Consider the following 20,926-nt stretch of genomic DNA (forward strand, 5'->3'; position numbering starts at 1 on the left):
ACACAGACCCACTGTTTCCGATACCACTTCCGAATTCTGGTGTCTGGAGGGCTCTCCTATTTAAACACAAGGAACTGACAGACAACCCATCTTACCAGCAAGGTTACACGTGCTCTCTGGCACTTTGCATTAATTCATGTCATTAAACCACGGCAGTAACTGAACAGCCACCTATTTCTTAACACTTCCAGACTGTACCCATGAGCTGAGAAGACTTTAAAAATAAATCAAATTTCCATTGGGTTTGCTCTGCAGAAAGGCATGATTACAATGCATTTCTAGCTATAGCCCTGTAGTTCTCAAACTACTTTGCCTCAAGAGAATCTCCGTAACGGAAAGGTGTATGGCAATACACAGGAGACTGCACTTTGCAAAGTACAATTATGTGTTAGAAAACACATGAAAAGCTATCTAATAAAGTGTGACTAGAAAATGCAAGGAAGAACCTTACCGCAGATACGTGTATTGCTTTCACAGACAACAAAATTACAAAAATCCTTATCCCTGAGGCACATAGAGTATGAAAGGCAGCTTTTTAATCAGCAAAGGAATCATAATGAACTCCAAGGACAGGCTGCAAACACTGGAGAAAAACATTTTTGTGTTCAGATCTCATCACACCTTTCTAGCACCTGGACAAGTACTGCTGCTCGTAGTTGACAAGCCCTCTCTCAGGGTGATATTTCACATGAACAGTTTAAACATTCTCCAATTGTCTACACTGATTTTACTCTCTGAAATTGCCTGGAAAGTTTTTCAAATTCTGCTCTTACCATTTCACATCATCTGACCTTGTCACGGCCAAATGTTAAGAATCAGTAAGTCCTATCCCACTGTACTTGCAAAAAGCAACAAGGCACAGCTTTAAATCATTGAATATTGACTCATTTTATTAATCACTTCATAATTTGTTTCAACCAAAAGACAATACACACAGCAGAAGTCTAATGCACCCCATGAAAATGTTTACATCTGTTATGCTCCTCACTCACCTAAGACTCAGCATTTATTTAAATTTTTCACATCTCAAAAATAGGTCTGCAGAAGTTAGAATGCCACCAGGCTCCCTGCTCAAATGGCATGTTTTTACTTTAAATTTGGTTGGGTTTGTTGGGGTTTTTAGGGGGGTTTTTTTGGTGGTTTTTTTTTTTTTAACTATACTGTCAAAGAGGTGGGATGGGGCTCTATGTAAAATGTAAATTACAACATCAGGAAAGAAAAAGGAATATACAGGAATAGAGTGAAAGTTCAGAGGGAGGAGTCCAGTAGCTCCTTCCCTCACAGCTCCCAAGTAGAAAATGAACACATAGAAAGCGCACCGGCAGATCTAAAAAAAAAAAAAGTCATCTTTGCTGCTCCATCTTGTAGCTAGTACCAGCCTTGGGGAAGGCACTAAGTCACCTTTCCCAGCTATTCCAGCATCTTCTGAGTTATATATCCAAGGTACTGTATAAGTGGCAGTCCCCTCACTGATATTGCTTCAAAAGGTTGTTCAAGGCCATATTTTGTCCAACCAAAACCTGGATGAAGTAAAAATCTTAGGACTTTCCTGTCTCCCCTCCCCTTTCAGGCCCATTACGGCCACTATTCTATCATTTTTTAACTCAAAATACATTCACTTGAAAAAAATCCAGATAATCTCTCAAGTCTGTGTCTTGCTCCCTTTATATTCCCCTTACACTGAAGCAAGGAAAATGCTGACCAGACATGTAAGAACCGTTGCATTTAACCGGTAGAAAAAAAAAAAAAAAAGACTCGCCCTATCCTCCGAGTGCCTCAGATCTGGACATGTGAGCACCCTTCAGTGAGAAAACAAAGCAGCAACACAGAGCTTAAGAGATGCACCTAGGGGTCAGGGAGCAAGCAATGGTATCTAGTATTGCAGATACAGGAACATGTGAAACCTGGCCTTCCTTCTGGCATAACATTAGTACCCCATCCCACAGCCAGGAAGGGAAAGAGCTCCAAGGACAACAAGAACGTTTGGCTGCTACAGGGGAGTACTTCATAGCCAAAGATGGCTTCAAGCAAATGCATTTCAGGTACACGCACCACCTCATCTCAGAAATACATGACAAAGTGCTTATTCCCCTAAGCACACTGTGCAAGGGTGGCTGAAGTTGCCAAGAACACCGTAGGAGTTTACCCTACAAGCTTACCAGAGACCAACAGCAAAACTCAGCTGTTCTAGGGGACAGAAAACAAGTACAAGAGGGACAATGTAGGCTGTTCCCAACTATGTGCAACAAACTGGCCAGGTGATCTCCCCATCTAATCTCCTACACCAATGCTCTTTCTCAACAAAACCAAATGGAGACTGATGTGTGCCAGCTTTCAGTACAAGTGACCATGTACAACTGTAAGGAGAATGGGAGAACTTACAGGAGTTCAGAAACTAAGGCAAAGACTTTCTCTTAGCTTCATATCTGACCTCAGAGCTCACTAGAGTCTAGATTTCACATGCTCGGCCTTCAACACTAAGGAGTTTGAGCTAGTGGGGTGGTGAACAGTCACAGCTGCAGTGAAATCAGCAAAGGTAAATGCTCAGCACCCACAAATGGACTTCAGTTCAGCCATTTTCTGCGAGACTGTCTGCTTCATACTTCTAGCTGAAGCACAGTATCTATCTCACCACTGACAGCCAAGGCATGACCCCGTCACAATCCAGGATTACTTTTAAGGAAATCATACATCATTTGGCTAGATTTTATAACTCTATGCTGATGCCAGTTCCAGTAGAATAATAAAGCTCTTTGCTAATACAAAGGCCCAAGCCTGTTTCATCAGTAAGGCAGTAAAAATGCCCTCCAAGAAAATATAAACTTCTTCCACTACACAGACCAGCACTGAAGTCAGTGACAGTTGGCCCTATGCTATATTACTTAATGCACTTAAAACCACAGCAGACTGAATAACCTTTACCGGCCTCCTGCTCCCAATCCAAGGGCAGAATAGGTCTTCATTTTTCCCTAAGTACGCCATGCACCACTCTTGTAATGTTTTTGGCAAGGACTGGAGCCTGTGTTAGCACTTTTGGAGACACAAAAAGCTGTGCCTGAGCTTGCCACCAGAGCGCTGAATGATCACTATCTGGAAAGCTCCAGAACAAAATTAAAGCAGGTGTGCCATCCATTTCTTTTGAGAAAGCACTGGGTTGGAAGCTGGAGTAACTTCAGCTTACCAGCACACTCATGGATGGTCTAATATATATTCTCCCTTCTTCTCCCTGAAGAGTGCTGAACATCTGAATAGTTTTGCTACACTGCTTTCTGTCCTATACATCACCTCCATGAGAATTCACAGAACTGTACTACCTTGACAACAGTTCCCACTAGGAAGCATAACCAAACACAGCTTTCTGTAAGCTTAGAAGAGTACTGGACCTCACATCTTTGGATCCAAATACCCAAAACAGCTGGCTTCCATTCAAGAAACAGTTTAGTTAACCTTCAATCTGAACCTAACTTGCACACTTCTCTGAAAGGGGAGCAAGGAGCAAAACTACAATGATCAATTAAGTTACAAAATGGGAAAAGGTCTCTTTAAACCGCATGGTCTTTATTTCAGTGCCAATATTACAGATACAACACAAATATCCCAGTCAGAAGTAACTCAAATGGAATCCAGGGGGTCTACAACAGGCTCTGGAAATTAAATTGGGGAGGAGGTCTGGAATAACTGGGAAGAGCAACTTTGCAGCATAGTCTCTGATGAGCAGGAACAGAGCCCCTGCTCAAAGACTGATCTACAAAACAGAGTAAATCTTTTCTACCATAAACCACAACTACTGGGTTAAAAGGCTTTGAAACAGTCTGTGGTAGAAAACCAGCTGCTCCTCGTATCTCTACACCTCTCGTAAATCACCGTGCTTTCTGGGGAAGCTACAGAAGACTGTGAATCTGCACAGCTGTAGCTACTGATGGTAAGAAAGAAAATTAAAGTATAAGGTCTTCATTTCCAAGTACAGCACCAAAGCAATTTTACCAACGCTCACTAGCACCTCTTTTCCTGCACTGTGCCAGGTTTGCAGATGAACTCCCAAGGCCTAACTTGCTCTTGGTACGTATCACATAACTAAGAGGTGGGTGTATACAATAATGCACTGAATAGGCCATAAGAAGCCTCCAGTCCCTTCAGATATTGGGGATACAAGAAGAGGCAGGGCAGCCCGACATTCCCCAAGTCCCCAGTCTGAGCCCCAGATGGAAGTGCCTGAAGGAATCCAGCTAGTAATGTATGACGACACATCTTGCCCACCCCAGGGGAAAAAGACAGCAGAAAGAAGGGACAGCTGTTCACTTGCTGCAGAGAGAAGAAAGTTTCCCTGCTAGAAATTCCAGACTTCTCTTCCAACCAGGCTGTGTTTCTTTACAGAGGGTCGGGGGGGAAGGAAGGGAGGGGAAGGGAGAAGGGAACGTTGCTTCTGGCTGTGAATGCGTGTGTGAGGGAGTGCACAGTAGTCTCCACAAGCCACCAGCCTCATCAGCAGAGGAGAGGAGATTAGTCTTAATAGATATGCTTCAAAGTCAGCAATCACTTCAGGAAAATTCCTCCTCATCAGCAGGTCTCATCTGTTCCCCATGCCCATGGTGCAGTTTGGGGGATTGCCAAGGATCACAACCTTCTTCCCAGAGTTCTTTTGATTGGGTGGGGTGAGAATAAGAATGGTGCCAGAGCCTCACTGCCAAGACTGAGGGGGGAAGTTGTTGACTTCTGCTAGATCCTGCATTGCTGAGCCCTTGTGATTATATGTCAACTTGATCCGCATACGTAGTTGTTGCTACAAGAGAAAAAGGGGGAAAAAGAACAACAAACACAAAACAAATTCAGGTCTTCATTAAAGGTCAGCAAATCCTCCCATGTCCAGCTCCCCTCCCTTACCCCACAAATACAAAACACAGACCTCTTCCTCACCACAAGAGCTTGCTGGAAGGATGTGCAGCGTAAGCTATGACACTGCAGATAAGTGCTTAATCTGGTAGGATGTTGTTTGGGCACTGTAATTTCAGTTTTTCTGAAAGCTTGTACCTGATCTATAGCACAGCTTTGACTCACATCTCTCTTTGCACTGGCCCTGCTCTCACAAGCATTTAAGTCCTTAAATAAAAAAAATCACTGCCTTAAAGTCCCAGCTAACAACGGAAGAAAGTAGGGGCAGATCCAGACTCCGCTGCTCTGCACTTCGGCTCACAGGGAGCGATGTCGTTTCCCGTACTAGCTGTTCACTCAAAGCAGTGGTCTGGAAACTTCAAATATTGCATAGAGCAATAGCACTGTGAAGGAAATAGCCTAAAAAAGACTAGAAACAGAGTCTCTAAGAACACTTCCTCCTGCTGTGAGTAAAATAACAGAATAGCTCAGAAGTTGTTTTAGACTGTCATTTGGCTGTCATCTGGTGGCCCTTAATAATAGCTAGAGCACAGCATGCTCCACCCAGGTTCTCTGTTCTCCTTACTCTCAAAAAAATCTTGCTTCCCAAAAACCCTAAAAGGAAAAGCAAAGAGTTGGCTGTTTCTGGCTCTTTTCCCCATACCTACAGTTAAACATGCAAAAGGGATAGCAGAGGAAGGGAAAGAAGGATGACGACTGCTCCAACCAGCCTCAAGATAAAGAAGTTATACTTTATCACCAATATATCACGATAATCAGTGTCAGGTTTTGTTATATTTGGCATTGTTTTGGGAAACTGGCCATCCATTTCAATCCAGCACAATGACAGTCCATGTCCAGGTGAAAAGACTTTTTTTTTTTTTTACAACACTGACAAGACAAACAGCTACCTCCTAGGTAGCAAGGCTGTTGTGAGGTTGCCTCCCTGAGTATTCCAGCTAACTACACTAGCTCGTGACAGGGTTCTTGCAAAGCTGTACTTTCAGGCAGTAGCAATCTAATTGACAGTAAGAGATGCACAAATGCCTGAGGTAGAAGAATTAGAAAAGGGTAGTAAAATACTATTTTGCACCTCTGTATTCTGAAGTGTTCATAGGCATTCTGGTGTTCCAACAAGAAAGCATCCTACTATCTAGGTGTATTCTACTTTGTGGATCCCATCTGAGGTGGATATACTGCAACTTCTGGCACCTTAAAGGAAAACTCCTAAGCTCTCTCAAGTTCAGAAAACAGCTTTCAAGGTGATCTTTGAAAGGTGCTCCATGGCACCACAGAGAAATTCGTATCAGATGTATACAAGACAAACAGTAACTAGTCTTGTACCTTAATACAGGCAGAGGGGAGCACACTGCACGGAACTAAGGGATGATGCATGGACACCACAAAACCTATGCACTAGAAGATAGCTATTTGAGTGAAATCTTGGGCTGAGATTTGAGAATTTTTCCAATTTGTACATCAGTCTAGCAGCAACACTTAACTACAGCAGTACATAAGTGTTAACCTATGAAAACCTTAAGGTGTTTCAAGTTCTCCAAGATCTTTAACATCTTAATGTATTTCTTCCTCTCTGGGACACCCTTATCTCAATTTTATTTTTCTTTCTGATGCCATCTAAATACCTGCAAAGCCTCTTAAGGCCACACCCCACCCTCTCCTCAAGTCTGCTGTATCACAGTCTTTAAGCCTGCCTCTGAAGGCTGTAAAACAAATGAAATTATGGTTAAATCATACCTAAAAGATTCTTTCCATCAACCATCTAAAACTACACTCACCACATTAAAAACAAATGACACCACTTAAGACAATTTTGTTAAGATTATGGATCAAGCTATTTTTTGTGTAACAAATATTTCAAGTAATGCCGCTGCATTGAAATAGCAAGAACAAATATGGAATATATTTATATGGCAAGACACTTGCCTTTCAAGACATCACATTTACAACATACAGTCATGAGGCTGAGCTCCCCTAAAAAGGTCATCTAAAAACTTGTTTAACAACCATTCCAATGCAAGAGACATCCATGAATTCAAGAAGATAGCAAAGCTGTGAATCTGTTTCAGCAGCATAACCAAATAGAAGGCCAAATCTGAGCCCACAACCTCCTGGCTTTTTTTGTAACTTTTCCTAACCCTAACCAAAACAACTGTCATTAAAAACACATTGTTCACTACCATCACTCCTTATCTCTCATCAGAGATGCATCCTTAACTGACTGCCACTAAATGCATGACTCCAAGACAGCATCTTTAATAGCTAATCTTGGAATCACTCACCTTTTGTGGATTCAGGACTTTAATGACCTGTGTGATGGTCCCCGAGTTAAATGCAGGGATGACACTGCTGCTGGGAGACAGGAGCTGCAGCTGGAATGTCTGAACAAAGAGCAAAGAGAAAACAATTTGATGCTTAAGTGAGAACAAAGTGATTTGTTTGCACTGACAGAAAGCAAGGAAAACTTAAGAGTTCAGTTTCTGGCTCTGAACAATCAGTTCAACTCCCTATCTGTAAAGAACAAAATATTCACTGGCCCACCTGCCTTCCACATAAGTAAAATCCAGATAGCCCAAAAACTAGTGGGTGGGGGCTTACTGTAGTGTACCAAGATCAGCACCAAGATGTACTGTTTCAAGTGTCACATGCAGAGGAACAGTTAAGTCTGCTCAGCATACCTGTAACTTTGGGAGGCCTGTTCTTTCCCTGATTTCTTCCTATGGCAGGCATGAAACCAGTCTGAATTAAAGTTAGAGCATTACTAATTCCTAGAAGTGAAATTCCCTTAAGTTAATTTATCTTCCCAAACTTGAAGAACATTCCAATCGCATCCTACTTGAATGGTCTGCGCTCCGTTATAAACTAGGCAATATCCGTCTCCCCTGTTTTGTGCTGCAGCTAAGTGCAAGGGGAGACAATTCAGTGTTTAAAGGAAGATGATCACTAATCACCATGTAGGGACTCATTTACACTTTTATAAGCAACTAATAGCTTAAAAGATTTTTTCACGTATTCATAGTGGCAAAGAGCATGGTATATTTCTTGGAAACTAAGAATAAAGGGAAAGATTAGCGTTTACCTTGCAAGTTTCTGTCTACATGAAAGCACCATTCAGGAATTATTTGCAGCTGGCCCTCAACCTATCACTTAGTTGCCCTAAGTGGCTCTACCTTTGGTACTGCAGCTTGGAAAACAAAATCTGTCATATCCAGCTCTGTGCTGTTGGAGGCCTGTATCGTGATTACAGTGACACTAGGGTTGGTGTTTGACCTCTCAAAGGTGAAGTCAATCTTCAGCCCATTCTTGTTGTACGCAGTAATGGAGGGGATTCCTGTAGAAAACAAAAAAGCAGCAGACTTATGGAATCTGGAGATTAATTCTCAACACCATAGAACGCATTTACTTGACCCCAGACGAACTCTAAGATTAAACACACTCCCTCTTTCTCCTCCAGTGTCTGTGCCACACTTCCAAATTCCCCCTCCCCCCTTTTTTTTTTTTTTGACTATCCCTTGTTTCCTGTTTTAGTTGGGTGCTGTGGCACTTCAGGCTAAAGAATTTACACATCCCTAACCTGCAGCAATATCATTGAAGAGAGGCTGTGATGAAAGTCCATCAAGCAGGAACGGAGGCTGTGCTATCTGCGGCACAGGGGCAGATACTGGAGAACCTACAAGAAATGGTGAAGTATTATTACTTAGCTGTCAGGAAATAAAGAGTAAATAACTCCTTCTCTGAAGATCAACTGCTGTGCATCATATTTCTTTAGATGAAGCTCTGCAAATCATCTGTGTTGTCATCCTCCCCTTCTTGGCTTTCATTAACATGGATTGGCTCCTCTTGAGCTAGCAGGCATTCAAATGGAATGAATTCCGCACATCTCCCAATCCTCTCTGGAAAGGCCCACAGCATTCCCAGGGTGAAGCATGAAAATACTCAAGTCTCACCAGCTAATCATGCAGAGTCAACCTGTGACTTTATTTCCTGACTCCCACCTGTATGCTAACATGGATCTTGGGAAGTGTGAAGTCTAGGATGATAGAAAGTCAAGAACCAGCCAGCCCTCATGCCGCCCCAGGACTGAGAACGCAGATTTTTAAGAGATGCAGCCTGCTCACCTGTTAGGTTGAGGTCTCCCAGGAGGTCAAGGAGCTCTCCACCAGCAGAGGCTGGCTTGCTTGTAGGTGCAGTGGGGATTACAGGTGTTATATCACTTCCCCCCAACAAGTCCAATAAATCATTTGCCTAATGAGAGAGTGGATGGAATAGGTACATATTCAACTTCCTGTTACTCTCCCTTGCAAATGTAATGGATTTTACTTGCTCTCAGACTGAAGATCAACAGAGCTGCAGGCCAGTCAGAAAGGTTCTTAATTTGGCTATGGTCCCATGCCACACGTGAAATCTAGTTTCCATGCTCTTGAGACCATAAAGGCAGCGAAGGATAGAGTTCATGCACACTGAGACAGGTTGGGGGATATAGGTCTTTACCCCACCCTGCTCTTGCACTCCCCACAGTGACCTCTTCCGCACTCCTGTTCTTGACACTAGAGCCACTAGAGCAGAGAGATGATGCAATCATCACCAGGCCAGAACCAGCAAAGAGGCAGAGAGGGGGAGGGAGATGTTCTCATTTTACTGTTGACAGTGGCTGGTAGTGTGGCCTGACAGGCAGAGGAAGCTTACCCTAGATCAGTTTCCATTACCTGGCTAGCAGGCTGCAATCCAGAAGGTGGAGGTTTGGTTTCCAGTACTGCTGGCTCTGTCTCTCCGTTGGTCTGTACAATCTCAGTAGGGCCGTTGGTGGTGACTTTCTCCATTACTGGCATTCTCTCAAGCAGGGCTGGCCTGAAAGAAGCTGACATAGTCACACTGTGCCATCTTCCTGGATCCCAGTCCAAATACACAGACATTCAGGAGATGATATACACAGGGCAACCTGCCTTTTCCTTTTAGTTCCAATGCAGGAAAACTGTACGACTGCATGACAGCTTCAGGCAGTCCGAAGTAATCCCTAGCATTCTGTGCCAGTGTAAATACATCACCTGAAATCTGAAAGCCAAGCAAGCCTTCCCGCCTCCCGTTTTCCCCTAGTACTTGACACAGTTTCCACCATGGGGCTAGGATAACAAACCCAAGACAAAGATTAAGTAATTTAGCAATGGTGGATTAACTGCAGGCATGGGACACTTGACTGCTCTGTTCCACATGCAGCTGAGTCAGAGTCAGCTCATTTGACTTCTCTTTAAAGAACAGTTAACCCCTTAGAACAGGTGATGATGTTGAAAAAGCAAATCACCATGCTTTCATTTAACCAAATGAAGTTGAGCCCCTGAGAGTACCTTCCTGAAATGATGCAGAGACTGAAGAGGCATGGGATCTAGAATACTGACATCAAACCAAAAAACCTGTATGGGGGGAACTAGTCTGTAATACAAGAAAGGACATTAGCCTTGCATATCAAGCCACAAAGTGCTGCACGTAACAGGGGTAAGCCACACTGTCTACATGTCTTCTGGGCTGCGAAAGTGTTCTAGTGCCAATAAATCCAGCAATGGGCCACGTTTTTGACCATGAACAAAGTCTTAAGGAGCAGAAACTATTAAATATTGACCTTTACACTGTAATGAACAGCAGGATATACTGGGGGGTGGGGTGGGGGGTGGCCATGGAATACAGATGCTCTCTCATAAAACCAAATGAAGTTCACATATATTTTTCTGAAGGGCAACGCTACCAGAACTATGAATAGCACACACTGCCAATCTGATCAAAAGCCAACTGACTGCCAGACACCACCATCTACAATGGTCAACTCAGATCCAAAGCCTCTCATGCTAGGTTTTTCTCGACTCATTCATAAGGCTTCATGCAAAGCCCTAGGCAGCTCATGCACCCTAGCTCATTAAAATGACTTTTCCAAGAACAACTTGAGTTGCTGCATGGATCCCATGGGAGGAGAGAAAAAGAGGAAATCCTAAGGAAGTTGTGTCCTACACATAGCGAATAGGATGGTACTGTTGGAAAAAAATGATTGTGAAGAGCCTTTGAAACAAGCTTTGGAGGCCCCTAGAAACACAGTATTTAGTTCAGTGGCACCCACTTTCTCTGTCCTCTTATCTAGACTCTAAAATGGATGTGCCTTCATCCAATGGAATCTTAAGGAAAGTTTTCAAGGGTGGATGACGTTAATCCCCAGAAGATGTCCTCCAATCTTAGAATCCTCACTGAACAGAACAATCTACGGTGCTCCTACATACCAGCAATTAACTATTGCATGTGGCAGATTAAGGACTATTCCGCAAAGAATTACAGATTTAGTTATTTCCACAAAACAGGGTTTTAACTTTCTCAAACAATCACTTGAGCAAAGCAACGATGAATGGGGACCTCTCAATGATAAGGTGTAAGGAGGTTAACATGCTCATGAATTGTAAAACATGGATGCCGAGCGGCAGAGTGAAACAGAATGTCTTTTCATGAAGAATTTGAGATTTTAAACAGATACTACAAGAAGACAGAGTAAATTGAAAAGATGTTCTAAAAATTTAAAAGTATTAACAGTTGGAGTAATTACCTCAAGTTCAGAGCACAGCTTAGAAGGACAGGTCAATGGATCCCCGCATGCTTATTTCATAGACATTTTAAAATCAATTTGAACCGAATGACTACGGTAATGTCATGCTAAAAGCTACCTGTGCTTACTCAGCTAGCAAATTTAAGATTCAACACCTACAAGCTGGTCAAGTTCAAGCTCAAAGCAGGGCAAATGTTTTGGCTGAGAGTCTGACCACAGAACAATCTCTCAGGATATGTTAAGTTTTAAAACACTAACCCTATAGATCAGGGAGGGATTGTAGTTCCTCTGTAGGATTACAGATTCTATCACCAGACAAAGTTCTCAAAGCACAAAGTGTGGTACACAGGAGATGAAAGTAGATGATAATGATCCTCTTCAAACACCAAAACTCATCAGCACTTACCTCATGTGATCATATTTCTTGAAAAGTGCATTATATTCCACTGCCCTCTGCTGTAGCTCCACATCGATGCTGCTGCCGTAAATGGAAACTACCTTCTTAATGCGACTGTGTGTGGGCAGAGGGAAACAGAAGCAAACAAAAAAACCACAGTATGAAATTAGCAGCAATAAGCAAGGGATTAGCATGTGTCATCCAGAAGACACTATCTGGCCTCTGCTCATCAAGTGTCCTGTTTAACTTATTTAAAACAATAGTCACTGGCTGTTTTCCCGGAGTATATATGCAACATCCATTTTTGAACTGTCCCTTCACAACAGCAGCAGCAGGTGATTAATATACCACCACAAAGCACATCATAAGAAAGCTCAGCCACCCACACTGAGAAGCCATTGGTAGCAAACAAGGCCATTTTCCTCTCCATCAGCAAAAAAAGGAACTGGAAAGAACAGCTTATTGAAGTAAAGACTTATACTTCTTCCCCATAAAGGAGTTTCCAAACAAAAGCAACGTGGATGAAATGCCTACACAGTAGAGGACATCCACAGAGAAAATTGTACAAATCAGTGGAAGTCTTCCACCCTGCAAGCAAAGGAAGACTGTAAAAGACAACAAATAACAAAAGAAAACAAACAAATTACTCTTGTAAACCATGGGAGCAGAACACGTCCAAGGAATACAAATGATGCCAGCATATTTGCAACAAAGCCCTGTGCAGTACAACAATGAGAACTCACTTGACAGTGCAGGTGAACCTTGTGGAAAGCTTCATGATGGCAGTAAGAGCGTAGCCTCGTGTAACAGATGCAGACATATTAGATATCAGGACGCTCTCTAAAATATCAAGAACTTCATCCTCTGTTGCCTGAAAGTACAGAAGCATTAGGGTGAGACAGAGAGAAGCTCTGCAGCAAGCCTTCCAGAGCATACTGTAAAAACCTGTCTCTTGCTTAATGGCCACGCTGTACCTCCTCCACAACTTTGTGAGCCTGTAGCATTGTGTTCAGAGTGTATGAGACATGTGCATCTAGGTGGAGATCTTAAAGTATTAGTTTTAAAATACAGTTCCTGTTCCACACACTGAAGGGCAGGTTTATCACCAAAATACACAGCTAAGACCTTAGCAGATACCCTGCAAGCTAGGTCAGCAGTGAAACCACACCACTCTGCCAATGGTAGTTGTGTTCTGCACAGCAAAAGTTCATGCAGCCCAATGGGAAGGAGGCTTCTGTCCAGGGTCCATCACCACCATGGACATCAATGCTAAGTAACTGTTGCAAGTGTTCCTCTCACATAGCCAGCATCAAGCAGCTCCAGCCTCAGCCAGGTACACAGTTGTTCATTTTTCCCAAGCCATACCTGTATTGGTTCCTCTTCTTCACACTGACCAGACACCAGAAGATCTCCATACTCTCCTATGCACCAAGAGGCCACTTGCACCAGGGGCTGCTGTTAGAAGAAAAATCAGACGTCTCAAATAAATACAAAATTTAACCATCACCATTTCCCAGACCAAGCTTAGCCCTCCTTCCAGTCAAAGTAGTTCTTCACAGCAAAAGAAACAGGAATATTTGATTCGATCAAGAATCCCATAAGAGAATTAGAGAAAATAAAAAGAACATGAACTTACAGAAGACACGCCTCCTCTGCAATCTGTTCCTTGGAGCTAGACAGTGTGACGTTGGCTTACCTTGAGACACTTACTAAACATGCTAATTGCAGTACAACAAGGAAACTGAAGCTGGTCACATTTGGTATTACCTGGGAGTAATCACCAAGGATGGCTTTGTAGAGTCTCTGAACAGTGTAGGCATGCATCTCCACACTATTAGTTATTAGCTGAATCAGATTGGGAACAGCATCATCACGAACATAACTTCCTGCCTGCAAGAACAACTGTTGTTAGGTCTCACTATCCAGCTTCTCAGTAACACCCAGCATCTGCTGATATCCTTTACAAAGCCACCCAATGTGCATGGAAATAACAAAAAAAAATATCAAAAAATCAACCTCTCCAACCCCAAGCACTTTACGGTTGATTTTGAGCAGGCTCAGATGAGAAGTAGTACAGGACAGTACATTTTCCTAATGAACTCAACCATACTCAGAGAAATCCGTATTATCAATATGCCAAAATTGTCAGGAGCATAAGAGCATGGACACAAGAATCCCATGCTACAGCAGGAACAAAAAGCAACCCAGAAAACTTCTGTTAGATGGAAGGCTTTAAGTCAAAGTCACCCTGGGGGCAGAATGCAGCTCATTCAAACATTTGCTCAAAGCCAGCCTCTATGCCAAACAAGCACAGGACCCAGGAACTTGTCTGCATATCACTCTTTGGTTAAAGCATAGGAACAGGGAGCTCAGAGGGAAAAATCCCACTTTAAGGCCAAGAAAGTATGTGGGGCAATACACAATCACAACAGCTTTGGCACTGAAGGGAAAATGTATACTGTTCATAACTGTCCTGTTTAGGCACTCTGGCACTGAGAGCAGAGCATGCAAAAAGAAATTAAGTGAGCCCAATTAGGTCAACTAAGTGAGAATCTAGCAGCCAAAAGAAGCAAGTTAACTTTATTGAAGGAAGTTCCTTCACTGAAGTCACCTGAGAGCAGTTCTCACAGCTAACCTTCTAATGGAAATCAGTTCTCAGTTCAGAATAATCTACTTTTCTTTGTTTCAGGGTAGGAAAACAGCACACAAGCCAGACTCACTTCTTGATGAACTTCTCAAATTTGAACACTCATACTGATAAAATAAATCTCTTCCCACCCCTTTGCCTCAGGGAACACACTGCCTACCCAAGTTATCAAGATCACTTCCCTCTTGTTTGCCAAAATACTCCAGTTCCATCTCAGCTGTGATGTTTATAAAGTCAGTCATGTAGGTAAAGAGTAGTAATTAAACCCAAGGAAGAGGAACTAGAAAGGTTTGACACCGTTTCATTAAAAAGCTTTGATAAACTCAACTTGGAATAATTCCAAGAATTTTTTTCACCCCCTTTCTCTTTGCAAGTCACTTCAGGCTGTATTCACTCCCCCCTGAAAGCACTATATATTAGAATCACAGACAGCAAAGAGCTGTCCTAACTTAGAAGCTAATGTGATTATGGCAGTAGAAAGCACTCTGCTACATGCTGTATTCTTGTATGATTTCAGAAACACACATTTCTAAAAAAACTCAGTCATATTTACAGAGTTTACATATTTCTGACTGTCTGCCTTGGGTCACTACCATATAAATACATTTTCTCTGTATACTGCAGCATTTGTTATCTGCCAGCCTTTATAGCCATCTCCAACTTGATGATGAGTAACTTCCTACAGATATAAAAATTTTTTTATGTAGTCAGACACAGGAGAGGCAATTTCACTTACCGTTGTTAAGACTCTCATAATTGTGTCTATGTGCCAGCGTTTGGAAGGAGCGTATCTGACAAAATTAAGAAAACAAGTTAGCGAGGTAACTGCTAGCCTTCAACACCAGCAAGAAATTCATCATCATCATAACATCCCCATTCAGTTATTTTCTGGCCTACTGCTGGGGGGACACACATGGGGATGAGACTGACACCAACACACACAGCCCCCACCCCCAAAAAAACCAACCACACCCACAGAACAGAACACCAGATGCTTCAAATTCTTTGACTTTTTTGTATTAGTGCCAACATTAGAAAGCTGAATGAATACACAAGTCTGTATAATACAGCACAGCCATCCCTTGCATATACAATACTTCAGAGTCAGGCTGCTGATTACAATGGCTCAACAGTAATGAGATCATCTCACCTGGGCAACTAACCAGAGAGACTGTGTGCATGGAGGGGAGATGGGGCCAACGTGTCAGCACAATAGCTGTTCCAAAGCGCAGCAGATATAAATATATTAGACTGGTTTGGCGATATAAAGACTATCCACATGTGACACTAGTGCGTCCTGTTCCTCAGAGTGTGTTAAAAGCTGATAAACCACAGGAAGTATCAACAAATGGAGAAGCGATGGTCAACATATTCTCTCTAGGGGGGGGGTGAGGCGTGGAAGAACAACACACAAAATGCTCACAATTCCAAGGATGTACAAACAATTAGTAGCAAGTAAATTGACCCCATACTTTTCAGCTGCAAGAAATATTCCAGATGCACAGTCTGCCTTGAACTCTGGTTCACATGAATCTAGGAAATACAGCAACTCCTTCATCATTCCACGGACATTGTTCCCATTAACAAGAGCAAAACTCAGTTCCATTGCACGCCTAGGGCAAGAGACAGAAAACCAATAAAGTGTTTTCATCTAGTGAAGTCAAAAAACCCCAACCAAGTCCAGCTACTCAAATGCACTTATCTTTTAATTAAGAAGAGAGCAATATTTATGAATCCTGTGATAACGATCTTCCACATTATATGTAGCAGTATTTTTCTGTTCATGGGTGGACAATAAATACCCCCCACCAAAAGAACTAAGGGGGAGTGGGGGTGCAGGGTGCTCTAGAAACACCTATCCAGATGTTCTAAAGGCTAGAAATATCTTTCAGCAGCCAGAGTCCATCAGCATTAATGTCTGACTGTCCAAATATTTGCAGCCGCGTGCTGGTCATTTCTGACACACAACTGCAGCAAGTAATTCATGCTACATACAACACACTTTTTGCAGCTTCAGGGATCCAGAAGAGACCTGTTTCAATCTCCAAGTATTAGAGATTCTAATACAGTAGAGATTTAAAATATTAACTGATAAGCTTTATTGTATCCTGTCAAATACACTACATAAGATTTCTAGAACCCCAAACTACCCTGGTGCTCTTTTCAGAACCCATTCACCCACACAAGCTGACTCTACCGGCTCTTTGCTACTCCTTGCTGTACACATTGAGAGGTCAAGAGGCTAGTCCTTAGCCCTTCTACTCGAAGCTTCTGTAGTTGACTAGCACAGATCTCCCATTCTTTCAACATTTTTTCAACAAGGACTACCATCTTCAAATGTGATTGACTTCTGTGCAACGTTGGCAATTAGTTATGTTAAAATGTATTAAAACAGCCTCACTAAACAACCCTGACTACTCTTTAAAATGGAGCATTTTGTGTAATCCAGAATCCAAACCTCCGAGCTGTGTCCTTTTCATACTATCAGGAACTTTATTTGCTGCTTGTCACTGAGACGGTCTACTAGAAGATGAGAAAGATGAGAAAGATCTTCATAGCACACCAAAAACTTCCTCCATGTCAGTTACCTTTTGAAATCACATGGATAGTTGCTGAACTACTTCACATGTACAGTGATTTTGTGCTGCTTGTTGTGCAACACATTACATCTGAAATTATGTCAAAAGGCCCAAAGTCTATTTTACAGTACGTGTTTTCTTCAGCTAGGTCAGACTTCAATGTGTGTTTAACTCCAGTAATTTTCATTAAAATTAAATGTTGAGGCACCTGGAGGAACCTGTTCTGTAATCAACAGCCCTCAATGTACCCAGCCATTCCTTGCCAAAGCAGCCTACATACCACCACTGCCAGTTCACCCCGACTGAGGGTCCCACAGTGAGCACAATAGCCTAATCTCGCTAATATGACAGGTCAAGGTATAGCCCATGAAACGGAAGAATGAGCTACGTTTTCTAGGCTAGAAAAGTCATGGAAGAGGGCGTGAAATCGCCCCTAGAAGGCAGATTTAGCAATAAAGCAAAACAATAGTGCCCACTTTAAGCTGGCTCAGGGGCACATACATACACCCACCACCCTTCTCACAAGCTACAAACCATGATAACTAGTACCCTTATCAGCTGAAGATGGGGTAAGTTATAACAAGGTAAGTATACCAGAAGGTGTACTTAGCACACTAAGATGTAGCTACAACAACAAAGCATCCAGCTTACACCTGAAAGATGTCTGCCACACACCAGATCATCTTGAAAGCCCAACTCTAGCCCAATCACAAAACCGAAGGTTAGTTAAAAATCCACTTCATTAAACTAAAACATTCCTCCAACTTCGTATTGGCGATAGAAAAGACCCACTGGCGCAATAGTCCTGTACCGCAAGGGAAAGATGAAATAGCAATGAAAAGCTCCAAGCAACAAAGAGCAAAGATACGCCCTTGTACCTCTTGCATCAAGGTTCAGTGAAAACAATCAAGCAAAACGACCTTAAGCTTGCCCCCCATGAAATCCAAGCAAGCTACTCACAAGCAGCTATCCCTTAGCAAACCTGTCTCTGTTGCACAAGAGTGGGATGACTTGTCAGTAGAGGTGAAAAACTGGGCAATAGTTTGTTGTCTGTGAAATGAATCAAAGTTTGTCCTTAACTCTCCTCCAAGGACACTTGACCCAACCCGCATGAAATGAATTAAGAGCAACTTAAAGGAGGTACCGCTCCTTTAACAAAGAATACAACCTCCCCTAGCATGTAACTTGGCCACTCTTCACTGATACTGTGGGCCCTCACACAGCCAAAGAGTATGTCAAAGCTCCACCCCAAAAATCCGAGAACAACATGACTCCCTTATAACACAGCAGGCCAAGCTATCACAATAGAAGAGTTAATGCTAAAATCAGTAACTAGGGGATCCGCCTCCTGTCAGGCACAAGCTTACATCCAAACATTACTAAAAGGCTTCTACTAATACCCGAACTCCAGCAAGACCTAGCATTTAAATCAGCCCTGTTAACCCAACTCAGGCAAGCCTGCCAGGAAGATTAAAATCTGTAAAAGGAACTATGCAAGCCCAAGGACTGACTGTTTAGCCTTCAGCTAAATCAAGTATTGAAGGTGATGCCTGCCCAGTGATACTACATTTAATGGCTGCGGTATCCTAACTGTGCAAAGGTAGCGCAATCAATTGTCCCATAAATCGAGACTTATATGAATGGCTAAACGAGGTCTTATGCATGAGTTACATTGTCATTTGTTCATATATTTACTGGCAACAAATCCCATGAGCAGTCCCATTGATTCTGTCTTGCTCCAGAGTCAAGCTTGCCAACCTACCACTACCATGTGGACACTTTTTTTTTTTTTAAAATCACTTAGTATTTTCCCAATGTTCATGAAACATCAACAACTTAGACCAGGCACACTGCCCAATCCAATGGTATTGGGCACAAGCTATTTGTTCTCAAGAATCTGGAAACATCTAGACAACACTGCTTCTCAACATCTCCTTAGTAAGTACTGTAATGAGGATTTCTACAGAATGGTGAACTGTAGATGTGCTATTTTTCTTTTTACCCAACTAATACCCAGGGACCTAGAAAACACAGAGGTGTTCAGAATTAGGATGGAAATATATACATTGTTACCTTTTATAATCTAGATTCTATTGCTGGTTGGAGACCTACACCATTATTAGAATTGTTTTCATCCCTTCAATTAGTTCCCAACTCCTTACACCTAACCCTAACTTGGTTTAAAGTTTTCTGTGTTTAACTTTTCAGTCACATTATACCAGATATATCAATACTGCAGGTGCACAGTACTCTGCAATCTTAACATCAGGCATTTATCTCAACACATATTGCTTACCTTCAATCATATTACATGGCTCATTCCTGTCGTGAAGCTCCTAATCATTTTGTTTAATATGATCAAATAACAAAGACTTGAATTAAATTGCAAAACCATTCCCAATTATACTACATGGATCAAAGATGTGCTGCAATGGTTAAAAGATGATGATAACAGGCCATGCTTCAGATAACTAAAACCAGGTATTGTGACTTTCCCTCAAGCCCTAGACCTTGAAACTTACTACCTAGAGTCTCTGACACCCACTCAATATATTGCTTCAGTGAAGACAGTGCATTGTCAGCAGCATGAGTGTCAGCATGGCAACATCATGCTCTGCCGATGGATCACTCAAAGGCTTCATCCTCCAACAGCACTCAGACATGAAGCTCTGTTGTTTGTAGCATAACTATGCTTTCCTAGCAGGCACCACTAAAATGCTTTCATTGCCTTCTATCCAAAGCCTAGACAGGGCTTTGCTATTCCACAGCAGAGCCTCACACCGGCTCTGGCACCAAACAGCAACAGCAGCCTGACTTGCTCAGTATATAAGATAGAAATTTGTGTTTTGGGATAGACTGCAACTGTAAAAATAGATTACATGATACCCAATACATAACAGTTAGAAGTTTCAAAAGCGAGACAGATCCAATTTCTTTCCTGTTCTGCACATATCGGACTGAGTAGTGCTGTTAAAAAAAATATCTAGGTCAGATTCAAAGTTGGGCCTAAATGTGAAGAATGAGTTATCAGAACGAGTATCCATAACATACCTAATCAGTTTAAGAAGACTGAAAAAAAAGTTGAGCAATTTTGAAAGTATATTCATGATGTTATGAGAGCTCAATGAAAATCTGGCCTGTGACAGACAGATTCCACAAGATGCAGCAGGGACCCCATTACCGACATGTCATATCCTGCACTGAGCTCAGACCACCAGTTACAGAAAGAATAACAATGAGGAACAGAGCTCTGAAAGAAAGAGCAAGCAATTGACAGGCTTTTGACTCAATTTAAAGAGCAATATTCCATATGGGTTGGGCAAAAGTGAGATCAAACACTTCAAGTGTACCTATGAGTGTCTGAGAAACAGGAGAAAGCTATTATCGTTGAGTAAAAGGAACATAACTGAAGTATGAGATTGAATAAGAAGAAACACAGGAAGAAGTTTAAGCTGAGTAGCAGGAAAAAAAAAATCTTCCTGTAGTAGGAAGTAAGGTTGCAAGTTCTCCCATTGCCCAGAAAAGTAGCAACACACTGCTATTTAAATGATAAATGAACATCAAGAATGCATAACAGGACGTGGTTTGTAAGCAAATTATTTGAATAATCAGGTTAAGTCTGAATTCTACCACTGCCTAATCAAATTTAAATCTAGAATGCATTGTTTGGATGGCTTAACCCATTTCAAGGCAACAGGACACTGCCTGTTTGTCTAGGAAAGGAAAGCAATATGGAGCATGTCAAAGTAGTTTTGATTGTGATTATACTTTATGAAGGCTTTCCACCTCATTGTAAGCAGTGTGATACAGATTCCATTTCTGAAAAACTGAAACAGAAA

At 42.1% G+C, this 20,926-nt stretch overlaps 1 protein-coding gene, 1 long non-coding RNA gene and 1 other non-coding gene across 7 annotated transcripts in view; 1 reads left to right on the forward strand and 2 right to left on the reverse strand.

Moving 5' to 3' along the window:
* Window positions 1-869: 869 nt before the first annotated feature.
* AP1G1 (adaptor related protein complex 1 subunit gamma 1) overlaps window positions 870-20,926 on the reverse strand; it is a 51,851-nt gene continuing 31,794 nt past the window's right edge. For 4 of the 5 annotated variants that reach the window (XM_037408618.1, XM_037408615.1, XM_037408616.1 and 1 more), the window contains 12 exons: window positions 15,981-16,121; window positions 15,245-15,299; window positions 13,629-13,751; window positions 13,227-13,316; window positions 12,605-12,732; window positions 11,871-11,975; window positions 9,594-9,735; window positions 9,006-9,132; window positions 8,462-8,557; window positions 8,058-8,218; window positions 7,170-7,268; window positions 870-4,780 (listed from right to left, as the gene is read on the reverse strand). In XM_037408618.1, coding sequence (XP_037264515.1) covers window positions 4,679-4,780; window positions 7,170-7,268; window positions 8,058-8,218; window positions 8,462-8,557; window positions 9,006-9,132; window positions 9,594-9,735; window positions 11,871-11,975; window positions 12,605-12,732; window positions 13,227-13,316; window positions 13,629-13,751; window positions 15,245-15,299; window positions 15,981-16,121 — 1,369 coding nt within the window. In that variant the 3' untranslated portion in view covers window positions 870-4,678. Of the gene's footprint in view, window positions 4,781-6,512; window positions 6,591-7,169; window positions 7,269-8,057; window positions 8,219-8,461; window positions 8,558-9,005; window positions 9,133-9,593; window positions 9,736-11,870; window positions 11,976-12,604; window positions 12,733-13,226; window positions 13,317-13,628; window positions 13,752-15,244; window positions 15,300-15,980; window positions 16,122-20,926 lie in introns of all 5 variants that reach the window. The other variant, XM_037408619.1, reaches the window with a different exon arrangement.
* On the forward strand, window positions 1,282-20,561 carry LOC119157600. Its single transcript, XR_005107593.1, has 3 exons — window positions 1,282-1,291; window positions 15,326-15,329; window positions 18,065-20,561. It is a non-coding gene; the product is annotated as an uncharacterized LOC119157600 (long non-coding RNA).
* Window positions 19,657-19,743, reverse strand: LOC119158085. The gene has a single exon (XR_005107759.1). It is a non-coding gene; the product is annotated as a small nucleolar RNA SNORD71 (small nucleolar RNA).

This window comes from Falco rusticolus, chromosome 15 (assembly GCF_015220075.1).
Source record: "Falco rusticolus isolate bFalRus1 chromosome 15, bFalRus1.pri, whole genome shotgun sequence".
Classification (NCBI taxonomy): Eukaryota; Metazoa; Chordata; class Aves; order Falconiformes; family Falconidae; genus Falco; species Falco rusticolus.